Here is a 16,654-nt window from a genome sequence, read left to right on the forward strand (position 1 = left end):
AGTAATAAAATTCACTTTTTGCTGAAAACAATTAAATTGACTTTCCATACCCGCAGTTTTTATTTCATCCATTTTCAAGACATGCTTTGTACCTTTATTCTGTTAACTTCAGAATTGAAATGATGTAGCTGTTGCTTTGTTCTGTAGAGAAAAGAGCTCCATGCTTCCCTTTTTAATGACAGATTTATTAATGGAGCAAATCATCATCAGCTATCTTAAGTCAGCACAGGCTGATGTATGAGTGTGTCTCATACAGTCGATGTAGGAGAAAACAAGTGTGCATAAAATCCATACATGACATAGCACTTGTTTTCACTGTAGTTTTGCCTGATCACATTATTTGTAACACTGAGATATCCTGATAGGAGGAACCTGAGCATCTGTTTTGCTGCATATTCTGCAGCAAAACTCTCAGTTATGTGTCAGCCATAATCATCCTTACTGGCTTGGTTAAATATGTTACATAGCACAAAGCATTCTTAAAATTATAGAGTGGTTTAAAGGTGTTTAAATGCTCTCAATATATATGGGTGTTTGCTCTGGAGTGACACTCTTTTACAACTCCATATAATTTTTGAACTACAAAGACATAAGGATTAGCCTGGATGAAGTCATCAGCAAGTGCTAAAATTTGTCAGCATTGGACTAAGAAAAAGATGCATGGACAAAGAGGCTTCTTTTCTTTTTGGAATCCCCATTGCCTAGAAACCTTTAGCCACTGCAGTTTGCAATTTCAGCAAAACTGTATCTTGACATCATAGACACCATGAAATCTTGTTTGGGCCTCAGGCTGGGTTTTTGGTTTTGTTTGTTGGGGTTTTTTTGGAATTTTTTTTGCATTGATCCTCTCCTGTGGGACATTGTTAATGAGAGCAATTGGCTAATCCATAGGGTGTACAGATTTTGCTAAAATGGGCTGTAGTCATAGGCAGGTGAGAATTGCTTTTTCTGGTCCCAGAGGTGGGACCAAATGGATGAGACCATGTGAACTGCAGCAGTGAAACCTTGCCCCATCCTTGGGAAGTCAATCACCAATCAGTCAGTGCCACTGGCTCTGATCTGTGATCAAATTATTGCCATGGGAGAAATTACTGTGTGTGAGTTGTGTGCCTTTGTATGTCGTCTTGCCTTCCATTATTTTTCAGAGATTATTTTTATTTACTTTTTTTTTCTCTGTGGTCTATTAGTGATTCATTTCCCACTGAGTTGCCTGAACTAGCCTGTCAATTGCTCCTTCTCTGGAGAGAATCAGTAATCTCACAATACCCAAAATCTCATGGTGATGGTTGGAGGTTTTTTTTTCCTTCAGTGCTGGACACCGAGTATATTCTTGGTCAGATGTTGCCAGAAGAGAAGATTGTAGGAAGCCATGATAAATTAGCCTAATTCAGTTTCTTACTTGCATACTGCAGGAGGTCTTACTGCAGTGGCTTTGTGTGGAAATTTGTTCTATTTGTAGAATATAGTTCCTTGTCTTATGGAAATTGGAAAGGAGTTTATTATCTTGAGTTAAATAGGGTATTATACAGCTTCCAAAGGCTTGCCGAGGAAAGGTTTCAGAACCAAAACTGGTGGTAATAATGCTCATGTGTTGTATTGTGGTGATGGTAACAAGGACCATGTCCTCCAGTTGGTGTTTTAAAACCAGACCGCTTTGGGAACATCTGCTGGGTTTAGCTCATTGTGGTCAGTTATTGGCTAGGTCTGAATGAAGAGCTGTGGGGCCTCCTTGCTCATGTCTCATAGTTTGCAGCAGCATCCTCTTTTTGTGGTCATCTTTACTACAAAATAAAACAAAATTTTCCTTGTCTTGTAAACATTCATGTAGCAACTGTGTTCATTTAATACTGTCTTAAACAGTGACTTTCTACTAGGGTCATCTGTGCCAAGATTTAAAATGCTCCATTAGTGTTGTACTTAATACTTGATGTTTTCCACTCTTTTTCTTCAGTGCACCGATGCCTTATCTAATTGGCGTCCACTTCAGCTTGATAGAGGTAAGTTTGCTACACACTTCAGTGTACTGGGAAGGATGAGGTGTGTGTGCCATAAAAAAAAAAAAAAAATTAATGGAAATGCTTCAGAAAATATCCCTATATTTTGGCCCGCAGAATTACAAAATTTAAGCTACATATGCTTTACTAAGTAAAAAATGTCTCTCTTTGAAATCTTACTTTTGAAGTGTTTTATGAAGAGATGTAGCTCTACATCATGATTTGTTTCTGTCTAATTAATCGCTCAGTGGTAGTTATTTTCCTGCCTTTTAGTGCTTAAGCAACATATTTTACCAATAATGAGGAAAACTTATTTTTCAGGAACAGGAAAAATTTATTTTGGAGTCACCATCACTCAGATTTCAGCATTATTGTGATTTCCCAGATAATTTGTGTTCCTGTCCCTCTGAAAACTTGAATCTAAACTCCATCCCATAACATTTCTAACTATTATTTTAGAAATTAATATTTTTTGCCAAAAAACAAGAGGTGGCTTTTACAGATTTGAACGTAAAGCAATATAATAGAACTCACCTGGCTGGTGAGTTAGCTGGGTACGAAATAGTTTTGCCTTTTCCCATAACCATTTGATTATGCTGTGAAGCCTACATGGGCCATCTGATTATCATGCAGAGTAGATAATTGATTTGGGAACATTATTTGATTTACACTTCTGCTAAAGCAGTTTCTGAGGATCAATTCACATCTGCTAAGCTGATGGGGTGTGTTCTTCCCTGAGCCATCAGCACTTCTGTTTTTCCAAAACCAGGCCTTCTGTATAATCTACACTTCTCAACTCCAGGCACAGCTTTCTGTGCTCCCAAATCAGGTTCATGTGATCTGCATGCATCAGTCATAATATCTTGATTAGGATGCTTTTTCTTATTCAATAAGGAAATAATGGAACTGAAAGGTTTGCCCTGGGGGAAAAAAAAAAAGTCAGTTCCTTAAGGAATTATTTCCTGCACTACATTATTCTGTATTGTTGTAGGACCATATAGAAAAGAGTTCTATCCCTTTTTCCTGAAAGGAATAAATGGTTTAATTCTTAGCTGCTAGCCAAGTGCACTGATGAAAAAGCATTTTATCCATTCTTCTGTGGTAATAGTAGGCATCACATGCTTGGTACTTACATAAATCTGCAAATAATTGTACTTTTTCCTGGTTTTCATTTGATTATATGATTAACATCCTATCTGATTTTCACAAATATGAGAAAATGAAATGTTGTTACAAGATATGTATAGTTACAATATATATTTATCCAATATATTCAACTGTGTTCTGTGTAAACCTTGGTTTTCAGGAATTCCTTTCAGAGATCATTAATATAACCTTAGTGTTTGAAGAATAAGAAGTATTTTTAAAAGCTGCTTTAATGCTGTATCTAATTCACAAATCCTACATTTGAAGTTCCAATTGTTTTTTGCCGTTACTGTCCTTTGTATCATCATTTGTAATTTAGCACATTATAGTAAAAATGTATTTCAGGAGGACGCCATAGTAAATCGTTTTTCCAGTATTTTTTTTTCTTCTTAACAGAGAGTAAAAAATAGATCACTGGAGGATGTGGTTTTGCTAAATGTTGACACAAACACTCTAGAAACCCCTTTTAATGACCTGAACAACCTACCTGGTGAAGTGGTAAGTAATTTCATTCTTTCTTTCTTATATAGGTGCTTGAATTACTCTTAGTTATTTTTGCCTCGTTTTGCTAACTGCTATAAAAGGAATAAGGGGGTGAAAAGCACCTAGTGCAGACCCCTATATTTGAGATTTTTACCTTTCTGACAGCTGAGGAGACGCTGAATGGAACATCATATTCCTTATTGTAAAAGTAGGATCATAATTACAAAGCTAGCTGCATTCATTAGGCAGAGCTGCTTTAAACGCAAGAGTCTCTTCATCTCATCTTAATCATTATATTACAAAGTAGGCATTTCTGTCTGCCTAGTGGCATGTCTTGCAAAAGAACGAGAGAGTTTTTGAAGGCAAAAAGAAGAAGGGGGCCAATTATCGGCTTCTGCTTCCCTGCCACCTGCCAGCGCTTTCCTTTTAATTAATGATCTGATGGCACTGGTCAATATAATAAGAAATGCTTGTACAGTTGGGGTCAGAAAATTCAGGCTTTGATCTTCTTCAACTTTGTGAAACATTTATTTGTTTTCTCTAAATTATTTCAGTTTTATTTTAATGTCTTCTATCCTGCTGAGGGCTGCGTGAATGAAAACCTATACTGTTTGTCATTTGCTTTGGCAGAGCAAAGACTGCTTACTTAGAATTCTATTTGTAAATTAAACTGCAAACCCAGTTTGTCATAAAAGACATCTGATCCTTTTGAAATGACGAAAGCTGTCTTTTGTCTGTAAAGGATGATAAATTAAGTGCCAGTTCTTTCTGGACTTTGATCTTGCAGAGGGTGCCCCCCCGCTTTTTTTTCCCTTTCTTTTTTTTTTTTTTTATTGCCTATAGGGGAACATACTCTGTATATCATTTTAAATAGTCACAAAATTCACTTATCTTGTTTTTCCCAGTAGAACTCTAAAAGAGTATAATTGTGAAACCACTGTTTTCATTATTCAATTAAAGATGCACAAGCTATCACAAATAGTTGTCAAGACAAAGAATTTTATATCAAAATATGAAACCAAAGACTTACATTTTCTGAAATTGTAATTCATAAAAAACCTCTGTCATAATGAGAGTAAGATCCTATAGAGGCATACTGTGTTTTTTGTTATTGTTGGTAATTTGTATATATTTAGTACAGTAAAAGTCAAACTCTCGATGATAATATTTGTGACACTGCCCTTTGATTTTAAAGATACAAAAATAAGTCTAAACATTTTTATAGATTATCTGGTCAGTCTTTGGACTCAGTATCAACTATAGTTCAGGAATGTAAAAGACTATTGAAATTATTTTGGTATTCTGTGGTTTACATTAGTGTGTTTATTATTATATTGGTATATTTTGTGATGTTTTGTGATTTACATATGCATGGGTATGCATGTATGCACATGTATATATGCACAAACACCTATACAGTAACTTTGACTGTACCCTGTCATTTGAGAATATAACAAGTTAAGTTAAAAAAAAGTCAATTCCTGGTGCGTCAGTAACTTTGACTGGACTTCCATTGAGTGAATAGGGTTGAAGTTATAATGCCATGGAGATCTGTATGCCAGATAATAACTGGATGTGGAATGAGAATTAGGCATCCTATTCCAGGAGATACTGGAGTTACAGCTGGAGGTCCTTTGAACAGCCAAAATGGATCCTTGTGCAATAAGAGGCACTTGTCATGTGTTTTACAGGTGTATATTAAAATGACCTCTAAATCAGCAGGCTAGCATGAAGGGAATAGGAATACAGATCTTCCTACTTCTAGAAGTATATTTTCTCCCAGAATATATGCATGTTATTACTGCAAATCTTAATGTAGGTTATCTAAGTATACAGTCTGCAGACTAGACTTACAATATTTTTTCCATAGCTAATGTCAAACAGAAAGGAACAGTGTTCTATGCAAAATACACTTGTAGAATTTGAGATTTTATACTGAAGCTTTTAATTTGAATAATCCCATCTCTTGCTTCACTTCAATCTGTAAGGCACTTTAATTAACCATTTTGGTGGAATGCATATACAATTATAGTTGGAGAACCTGGAAACAAAAGGCACAAAAGGCACAGGATTGTGTTTGGTTCATAAGGTGACAAAATGCTTGTCCTCCTTTTACATTCATGAGGGCAGTGCAGCTGCTGACATCCTGGGGAAAAGTATAAGACACAGGAGTGTAGAGTTAAAACATTAAAGGGAATGTCCAAGATACATGTGTGAAGCATTTTAACTTATATAGAGAAACGTCATAAGCATACATACAAAAGTAGTAAAACTTCTGATGAAAAAATATAATGAGTACCTCTGAAAGGCATTAAAATAGAATGAAGAACTGAAAATATAAAAGAAGTTGTAGTCTTACTGTCCCTTTCATAAATTGATTCCAGGTTAACAGCCTAACAAAAGAAATGCAGTATTTTCCAAATTTCTAAAACTGTTTCTTGTGTCCAGAGGGAACAAAGTAATTATTTTCATGATCAATAAGCCTGATGATGTCCTCACAGCATAGGTATTTAAAGGTTTACCCATGGATATATGCTCTGATAATGAATTTTTTCATGATAAATTTAAGATTGAAAGAAACATTATTCTATGGCATTGTCTAATAAACTGTATAATAAATTAACTGAGATTTAAAGGCATTTTTAAATCATTCACTTAAGCATTTAAATTATAGTTACAGGCTAGATGACTTTCCATGCATGTGAACTCTATTATTCTGTCAGACTGACCAGTGGTCTTGACTGTTCAAAGGTCAGTGGTCACAGTTGTCCTGAATTACCAGTCCTTTTTTCATGAGGACCCTCTGCTGCGTTGCATGCTGTAATCTTCTTAATGGCTTCATTCCAATATTCACACATAATATTTTAGATTTATCGACTGTTAGAAATACTACCATGCCAGTAGCAGTTCCGCTACTCCTAAGGTATTTAAAATTGGACGAATAAATCAGGGCAAGACTTTTAGGAATCCTTTGTTTTCTTGGAAGGGGGAAAACCCCTCTTTTTTTCACTCTTCTGACAAGAAAGCTTGTTTTTAAATTTCGTCATTTCACTGTGAATTTGTCTATTATTTTTTAATTAGGGAAAAAAAACCAAAGTAAGGAGCTACTTCTCTGGGAGTAAATTTCCTAATATAATAATACTGAGATCACCACTTTTTAATAATATAAGGCATTAGAACATTCATGACCATAGACTGAAATTTATAAATTTTGGGCCTGACCTTGCAATACCTACTTGCATTTAACTCTGACATAAAGACTTCTCCTTTGCTCAGATGTGAACACTTTCCCAAACAGCTTGCAGAATTGACAGCATCACTTTTAGCAACCAAATCTTAATGACTTGAAATCATAGACTGAACAGAACTTTTATAAAGATGATCTTCAGCAAAAAGCACACTTTATAGTCTTTTAGTTTCTTCTGTGGTTGTTAAATATTGCCAACTGCAAAAGCTACAGAGCTGTTGAAAGGTGTGCATTGTTTGTACTGCCTGGTACTACACACTGTGATGCAGTAGAGAATCTAAACTGGGCTTTAGAGCTTTAGTTTTGAGATTCGCAAAGTCAGAGGATTTTAACACCATAAATTTGGCATATGAACATTACTGTTCTCTAAGTAGCATTTGAGAAGTAGACTGTAATTCATGTAGAAAATTGGTTACTTTATGCAGCAATTATGGGGAGTGCAAATTATTTCTTAAAATATGATGATTAATGGTATTATAAAGAAATTAAGGTCAATGTATAACAGAGTAATTAAAAATTTTTTTTGCAAAATATAAATAGAATAATTTATGATGTTTTTATCCATCAGAAAATAGTCAAAAATATTACTAATATATTTTAGAAACTCAGAGTGGTCAGCAGTGTTTGCAACTGTTTATTGTGAACAAGTTCTTCAAGCTGAGATTCTGTTGAATCTTGATATAATTCTAGAAGCTGGAATATGAGATTGAAAAGTTCAACTGGATTTGAAAACATTTGCATTTAAGTTGTTTTTGTCAAAATGGCGAAATTGTGATTAAGTGCTGGAGGTCTCCCTGAGATGCCTAACTCCTCTGCATGTAGATAATAACGAAATAATCAAATACATAGAAGCCCTTTACTAGAAATAGTGATTTAAATATCAGACTAGTTTGTTTTGAGGTTCTTGTTCTGTTCATTTTCTCTGAGATCTTCTGTTACTTTCTTTTTTTGAGAGTGAGCTTCTACTTACTTTTGTAGAGGCATCATCTGATAGGGAAAAGGAAAAAGTATTTTAAAACATAACAAATGTTGCTAATACCAGAGAAATATCTGCATTTTTTTGTCCAGATGTCTAATAGTCACAGTGTGTGGTTCCATATTCCTCAGACAACAAACATATACAAACATAATTCTTCTATATGTGTTTAAATTTATGTGTGCTTTTGAGTTTTTGCAGGAACAAAGGCTTTGATTAATAGCTGTGTGATCTTATTAACTTATTTTTAAATTTTATATGATTATTTACATGGATATTGAAGAGATGTTAGTCATGTTTTCTGTCTATCAGATACTTAGAGTTTTGGAGTCCTAGAAAGGGCGTATGGTAACCATTTAAATAAATGATAGCTTTTGTTTCAATGACCAACTCAGTATGTTTCGATGTATTTGATCCACTTCATTGCATATCAGTCTCATCTGTATCTTTGAAAAACTGGTGTATGGATTTAAACCTTCCTGATGTCCTGATTGCTCTTCACTGGCAGTGTTTAGCAGTCCTATGAAGTCACCTTTCTATGAGAAGCTGTTGCTAGGAGAAGATAAAAACAGTTTGCTTCTAGTGTAAATTAATAATACCATTTCTGCAGCAGATCACTGCTGTCTTTAGAAGTAAATTTTAACAGCATTACAACCCCTGCAGTTTGTTGCTTGCAGTTCTTTATTTTTAAACTTTGTAAAAGGATATTTCTGCAAAAGAGATACAAAGGAAAAAAAAATTGGCATTCTTAATCACAGGTAGATGGATTAAAATACAAATGAGGAAAAGATTTTGATACAGATGCTGCTTGCTATTTTTTTGGCTTGGTGTCAGAATTGTGTAAATTTGAAATAATTTTACATGCTATTAATGATGTCACCCAAAGGGATCTCACATTTCCTTGGTTTGATGTGCATGGATCTAGGCAATCACAATCCTGCTGTGTACCAGGTCCTTCCAAGGAGTTCAGTGGACCCTGTCTCTTAGCTGTGCCTACTATCCTGGCTGTAATAACTGTGTTATCACTCTGTCACTCTGATCCACATATGGAACCGGGAGAATCTGACATCAGTCTAGCCAAGTGTGGCTGGGCTGGGCCCTGAGTAAGCACTGTCCTCTGCTTGTGTGTTCACTGGCCTCAGCTTGGCACTCCAGGAGTGCTGCAGCCACGGTCCTGTTGGGACAGCAGCACATCAGGGCTGTGGCTCACACAGCTGTGGCTCACATGGTCTCTGCAGGCTTCTTCTGCAGAATAATCTGGTGGAGCTCTTCTTGCCTTTAAGCACTGCCCCCTGAGAGAAGCAGGAGCTAGAGGAGCTTTCTTTGAACTCCAGCACTGCCTTTCTGAGGCTCCAAGTCCCTCCAGGACAGCACACAAAAACGTGTATCTGTCCGGAGTGCCTGCCTCCAAAGTGCCAGCCCACTGGAGGTTCTTAACAACACACCAGTATAGCAGCAGAGCAGGAGATTGGTTGTTTTCTATTTTTCTTTTTAACACATTTTTTGTCTAAAGCATCCTGTTAATCAAATTTACGATAGGGTGCTTAGGGCCTACCAGAACTGAGAAAATTAGAAAGTACCTTTTTTATTTATGTTCCCCATTTAGTCATGTAATCCCTCTGCTCTGCATTATCTATACCCCCTCTCTTCTTTTAATCTGTCTTATTATCTCCCATAATTTTCCCAAAATCATATGGTATAATTTAGAAGAATGTGGATTTAGAAGAATGTAGAGCCTTTTCTACCTTTTCCCTCCCTTACTTTTAGAAGATGCTTTGCTGGTCTTGAAGAGACAAAATTTTGACATTGACAGTTCTTGTTGACTTCATGTTATTGCTTTTATTTTAATCAAACAGTGTTACTGTCTGTGGGCAGATCTTCCTTGTATGCATTTATTTTCCCCACAATGAAATCTTATTTTTTACAGCTATGAAGTAATCGTACAATACAGAACAAAAGAAAAAATCCGACCACAAAACCAAGACATGCATTTTTTTCAACCTTGAACTTCTTAACCGGTTTTTGTACTCAGACTTGTACTTTTTTTTTCCTTTTGAGGTGTAAGGCAAGAACGTAAATGAGCCTTGGTGTGTGCTTTCCATGGGCTAAACGAATCAGGCTCTAAACTTTTATCTAGATCTGTGGAGCTTGGATATAAATTGAAAAGATCACAGCTATGGGGAAAAGACCTATACTGTAAAGGCCTTTCTGCATAGATTATGAACATCATAACTCAATAATTTTTTTTTCCAAACTATACTTATAATTGGACCCAATGGGGGTCTCTCTCTTTGATCAGATCACAGTAACTGTGACTTTACACTGGAAAATGTCACTACTGTGAAGGTTTATCACCTGTAGAGCTGGTCTTTTCTCTGATGCCATGTTCAGTTCTCATTAGCATTATTCAAAGTTTAGTTGTTAATTAGGTTGACACTTCAATTACAATCATCATCTACAAGAGCAGTCAGGACTGCTTGCATAAAGAAACAAAAAGATACTCATTCTTGCATATATTTCCAAAAGAATGAAAGCTGTTTTGGTGATAAATTTGTATTTATAATATTCCATTTAAATAGTTTCTCGGAATGATACTTCATTTGGGGGCTTAAATAATACTTGTTGAGTACATTGCAATACAAAGGGATGTAGAAATGTGTATTCTGTATAAATAGAGTTGACTTATTTTCCAGGTGTCCCTCATGAGGGAAATTAGGAGAGTATAGACTGTATCTGGGTATAATTCCACATATCTTGTAATAGTTCCAGAATTATATGATTTTCCTCCAAAGTATATCCAAGTGACAGTTATTTAAATTTCCCCCCCTTTCATTTTTTTCTTTCTCTCCAATTCTGTCTAATCAAGAAAAAAAACCCAAACAAACAAACAACCAAGTAAAAAAAGACAAACCTCCTTAAAAAAGTCAACCACTATAATCAGGATGGTCTTTTTTCTTTCTTCTTCTTTTTTTTTCTTCTAAATAGCAGCCATTTCCTAATTACTGTTTTTCCTTTCCTCCTTTTCATGTGTTTTATCTTCAAGGACAACTTAAAGGCAGCGTAACAATGAATTTACAAAAACTTTTCTCAGCTATTTGACTGTGGTAGCAGGTACTCCCATGATGCATGAGAAATGATGTAATACAGGAATTTGACCTAAAATAAGAGATACTCTTTTGCACTCAATAGTAAGTGGCCATTAAGAGTCCTTAAAAATAAACCTTCATAGCTTAAATAAAACAGACACAACTGTCTACATGCAAGCAAACAAATACATGTTATGGTGGGAAAAAAACAACAACCTGCTGTAAAGTGACTCGTGCATTTTACTGTAAAATAATTAAGCTTATTTATGTCAAGAGGCCTTGGGAAAAAAAGAGAGCATAAACCAATCTGCATTAGCACTCTACCATCATCCCCTGCCTTCATTTCAATTAACAGACCAGCAGGTGCTCCTTGCAGTTAAAAAGATAAGCTATCAAGGAGGAGGATGAATTTTTGGCTGACCTATAGACACTATGGTTTGCCTGCTGATTGAGTTCATACCTCGCTGTACCAATTTCTGAGGTGTTAATTTAACTGTTCCACTCTGTCACGCAGGTCTCGGCCTTGAAAAATAAACTGAAAAAGCAGTCGACAGCGACGGGCGACGGAGTGTCCAAGGCCTTCCTTCGGGCACAGGCAGCACTCTTTGGATCCTACAGAGATGCACTGAGATACAAACCAGTAAGATGGCTTCCCTATTCCTGTCTTCCCTGGATTTCTAAGAGCATGGTCTCATTCTGTCAAGGAAAATGTGAAATGTTTTATAGTCTGTTTTTAAATCTTATTCTGTGCTAAGGAATTGGAAGATACCATCATCTCTCAACAGTGAATTGTACTGAAAAAGGCTCATCCAAAATCAGCTTTCTTATTTGTATCAGTTTTATTCTTTGTTTAGTATAAAATCAGATTTTATTGGTGAAGCTGCTCAAACACAGCTCACCTGGTTTAATGTGTTGAAGAACTGAAGGGGGACTGTGCCTTTCAGAATCCATCATTTTTCCAGTGGTTTTGCTGTGTTGGAGGGCAGAAGCCAAATATGAGTCAGACATGCATCTCTCCCCTTATACACTTACCTTGGTTACACTTGGAAGACAGGAGAAATGAAAGCCCATTTCATCTCATCAGAAACTCAGAATTTTTATTTTTCATGTTTTACTGGTATTCACTTGATTAATGTTTTATGAGCTTTCATAATTTTTAAATAATGAGGGTGGTACATATTGCGCCTGTTGGAGATAAAATAATCTATCAGAAAAAAACGTAGAGATTAATTTAATGCATCAGTCTAGATTTTTTTCTTGCAAACTACTGGTAGTAGTAGGATTGATCAAATGCACTGAGATGACATTGGGTGAATTGAATTCTGAGGATACGGTGCTTGATTTTCTGATGGATTGAGATAAATTCAGATTTGATAGGAGAAAATCATCCTCACTTGAGGAGTCAAGTTAGTAAAGCTGGTAGAGGTGTGTAACATGGGTGGATGTTTGGGGTGAGAGGAGCACTCTAAGGAGCTGTGGTATTCCTTGATGGAAATGGATAGGATCAGCATTAATTCCAAATGAGGGCTTTCCTGGCGATCTTTAAAATACAATTTGGCCCTTGGGTCGTCCTTCTCCCCAAGTGGTTCTCTTCCAGGCAGTCTTTTGTGCCATGAGCATTTTGCACAGCAGCTGCCACTGGGAGCCACTGTTGTGAGAGGGGAGGTCCCATGCAGATATGCAGTCGTGTACAGATTTAGTTCCTATGATATGGAAATCCTGTTTGCATTCCATATTGAAAGGGCTGCACCTGTTTTAGAAATTGCTGGGTTTCAACACACTGCTTGTTTCAATAAAACAAATCGTTTCAATAAAACAAATCATTTCAACAAAACAGATAGTTATCCTTTATGCCATAGTGCCACCACCTGAATCTAATTTGCTCCTTAGTCTAAAGGTGAGGACACTAGTCCATGCCAACTCATGGCAGCTTGCAGGAAGAGCTGTTAAGTCAGAAATTGTCTTTTGGACACTTAGGATATGTGCAAACAGAAGGATGTCAGTCTGCTTGATGTCCTTAACTCTGTTCTGACCAGAAATAAGCTTCTGTCAGTCCTTTGTTTTGGTAACTGGGGAACTGAGTGTGCAAGTTCTTTAGCATCCTGGTTAGCATCTCTTTTGAAAAGAACTCACCTTTTAACTGATTCCCATTTTATTTCAGTTTAACTGTTGGCATATCTGAGATCTCTACATTTGCACTGTACTGGAAACAGTGCATTGTGCATCAACTGGCAAACATTTGTCAAAATGACCTTTGAAGTCTGTCTTTCTGCATTATTTTCTTTTGCAGATTTATCTTCTTTGGCTCCACTGATTGCATATGAGAGAAGATATTTATGAAACCATTGTGGCCTGTTTTTTTTTTTTATTTCAAAATATCTTAGCAGGCAGAAGTCTGCTGGCAAATACTAGCATATCTTGGATTGATATCAAGTTGTCCAAAGACAAAGCATATATAAAAATAAATAAAACCCCCTTGTAACTGTTATTTTGAGCTGTGTTCTCATAATCTTAACTAATTCAGTATTTCACATAATTTTTGTTGTGAAAGAAAAATTGAATTTACTTGGGATTAGTAGAAGTTAAGAGGATTTTCACATGATTATTCAGCTCATTCTGCATTTGCCTTTTCCTTTGTGAATTGGAAAGCTGAAAAAAATCAAATCACATTTGACTGTATAAGGTATATTTTTGAAAAGTCTCAAGGCCTGATAACTGCTCTTGCAAAGAAAATAATTCCCTTTGTTTTGGAGTCTGTGGAGCCAGATCTAATAAGATAATTTAAACTACAGCTACAGACTTAATTTCCTTTCTTTCAGGAACTCTAGTAGTCTTTGTGTAGAAAATCTGTAGGGGTAATACTTAAATGAAAATATTTTCCATATAGATTTGAAATACTTCTGCTAGAAATAAACTTATATTTTCAAAATAAAGAACTGAGGTGTTTTTGGGGTACAGTTCTGAGGATCACAAGCCTCCTGATGAAAAAATAAAATAATGTATTTGGACAGTTATCAATTGCTTGAAAGTTGAAAAACATGTCTAAGTGAACTATTTTCCTTGCAACAGTGTCCTGTATGATTTCAACTTGAAACATGAAACAACTGTCATTAATATTCACTCTGAGTAAAGAACAGCTTTAATAGTGTCTGTACTCATCCAACACTTCTCTCCACTCCAAACGCTGTTCATCACACTGAGCACTCATTCTGTGCAAATGTTTGTTTGCAGCACAGGACAGATTCTCCCCGGTATAGCAATATGTCTTGGACAAACGTCTAGCAATTATTGAAAAAAATGATTGGTGAAAGGCAAAATGGGAATCTTCAGGGGTCTTGCAGAGAGTTCGTGGGCCTCTGAAGGACCATATGGAAAATCTGACTACTCCAATACAGACAGGAAATATGACATGTAATAGCGAAAGTTTATAATAATTTTTCGTGCCTATTAAATGATAATGAAACACTTAATCCAGTAAAAGAAATAGCTGTTTTTCCTGATTTAATCATTACTAAATTAATCTGTCAAATTGATATAGCTGTTAAGAGTACTTTTTAATATGCTACACTTTACATTAGCAAATGTTGTGCAATAGGAGTGGATCTGTAGAGCAAAGCAGCCCAGCTAGTGCTAAGGACCTGACATTCACACAGTGTGCATTTCTGCCTTCATTGTGGTTCTGATTCTAGTCTGGTGTTGAATACCCCTGACTAGCTGGAACTCTGCTTTAGTTTAACCCCCTGCGTGGTGTGTGGGGATGATTAAAAAAATTGCTTCAGTGTCATTCGATAAATGACCTAAAAATAATGCAGATAAAGGAATTACCAGTGGAATGGTGAATTAGAATGGTTTTGTATATGGTCTCCTTCACATACAGGACTGCAATCCATTTTGAGACATTGTTTACTTTGGGTGCTCACAACTTGGCCTCGAACCTTGTGTTGCTCCTGATTTGGGCAGTCCAACATTTGGGAATTTCTCCTGGGTAATGCTACATGTTCCATGTTTCAGAATTGATGGCATAGGTGGACGTAGACACAAATATGGCAGTTGTGAAGTTTGTGTCATTTTGTTATCAGGGTGTGTGTGATGTTGTGTTATCCCCAACTGTTTTGCTTTACACGTTCTTCCTGCGTGTACATGGGCAGATGAAGGCAAAGACTAGTACATGTTTTTCATAAATCATGCAATATGGGCAGTTAATAAAATAATATGTGATGTAAAGAATTCTTAAAAAGGCAGTCTATGTCTGGAGAGGGAGTGGTAGATAAGAGAACGAGGAAGGAGTTTAAAAATATTGAATAGAAAAATTATTTACCATGACAGAGATTAATTACCTCTCTTTTGAGGATAAAATCCTTGAAGCTCTCGATGTTAAAACAAAAGAAATAAATGCAGAACAGCTTTATTTTAAGTTGTGATGTTTGGAACATCACTCATCAGGAATGAAGAAATGAAGAGCAAAGGCTGCTGGCTTGCTCTGGAATGCTCAGCATTAGGAGTTTGGAGGGGGACAGAATAACCTCCTTGGTGAGCATGGCAGAATCTGTCACTCTCTTGAATTGAATGTTGACTGGGTGCTTTGGGCCAGTATTGACAAGCAGTGACATCAGCTGTCCAACAGATGTTGTGTTCAACATACAATAAATCAGAACCATACAATAAAATAAATGCAGTTTATATTGTAAAAAAAAAAAAAAATAGATTCAGAATGCACCTGAATTATTTGAGGATGCACAGATAAGAAATGATTATAGAGTTTCAAAATGACAGCTATCTCTTGAAATGGGCATTGACTTGTTTACCTTTCCCCCGGGAGTTAGGAATAAAAAGTACAGCAGTGCACAGAAAGAGTAATGAAATGGCAGAACACAGTTGGTGTTTAAATCCAGAACCACCTTGTGTAATACCTGTTAGGATTATTTATGTAACTTTCATAAGAATTCTATTTTACATGTTGAAAAGCATATTGTTTTATTTGTCTTGAGGACTGTTATTGGTCCTTTTTTGAATATAGATGCTGTGTCAATAGGAGTCGGTTTTAGGTATAAATTGACTGTAAGAAATATCAATATATCTGAATATTTTTGGGTTTTTTGTCAAATTGCAAGAAATTTGCACATTTTGGAAAAATTTGTTTGTAAATGGTACCTTCCTGAGAAGGATCACGGTACATGCTCAGTTACCCCTTGGCCTTTATCTCTGAATGTCAGAGAGCTCATGAATCTCAGAAATGACAGAGATTTAATATCAAAATGAAATTATGTTAATTGTTGCAATAGAACTAATAGTTGGTATGAGTCATGCTAGAGTGAGGCAATGTTTTCTGCAATAAAAAAAGTGGTTTTACTTCTTGTTCAAGTATCACTAGATTTAGAAAGCACAAACACACCTTCTAATCTAGGGGTTTTCATCCCTTTTAAAATGATCACACTGGTTTAGCTCACTTTTCATGTTCCATTGAGGTCTGTATAAATAGCTTGCCTAAAACGTGAATGTAGCTTAGAGTAAGAAATTCCTGCTGTGTGTGGCAAGCTATGAAAGGGGAAGAAAATTCTGTAGCAACTGTTGTTAGAAGGACAGATATCATGTTTGGGCATAGATTGTTTGGTGTGAGTATTAGCTGTCTACTTTTCAGTACAGAGTCCCCACTGGGTTTAGATCGAATCTGTTGTGAAAGTACATTGTAGATCAATACAGCAGGGGCCAGCTGATGGTCGAG

General features: G+C 36.1%; 1 protein-coding gene across 1 annotated transcript in view; it reads left to right on the forward strand.

Moving 5' to 3' along the window:
• The window catches only part of DENND1B (DENN domain containing 1B), a 149,356-nt gene that overhangs the window by 96,078 nt on the left and 36,624 nt on the right, over positions 1 to 16,654 (forward strand). The window contains exons 11-13 of the mRNA XM_033067460.1: positions 1,952 to 1,997; positions 3,537 to 3,638; positions 11,447 to 11,572. Coding sequence (XP_032923351.1) covers positions 1,952 to 1,997; positions 3,537 to 3,638; positions 11,447 to 11,572 — 274 coding nt within the window. The remainder of the gene's footprint in view (positions 1 to 1,951; positions 1,998 to 3,536; positions 3,639 to 11,446; positions 11,573 to 16,654) is intronic.

Source organism: Catharus ustulatus, chromosome 9, assembly GCF_009819885.2.
Source record: "Catharus ustulatus isolate bCatUst1 chromosome 9, bCatUst1.pri.v2, whole genome shotgun sequence".
In the NCBI taxonomy this organism is placed as follows: Eukaryota; Metazoa; Chordata; class Aves; order Passeriformes; family Turdidae; genus Catharus; species Catharus ustulatus.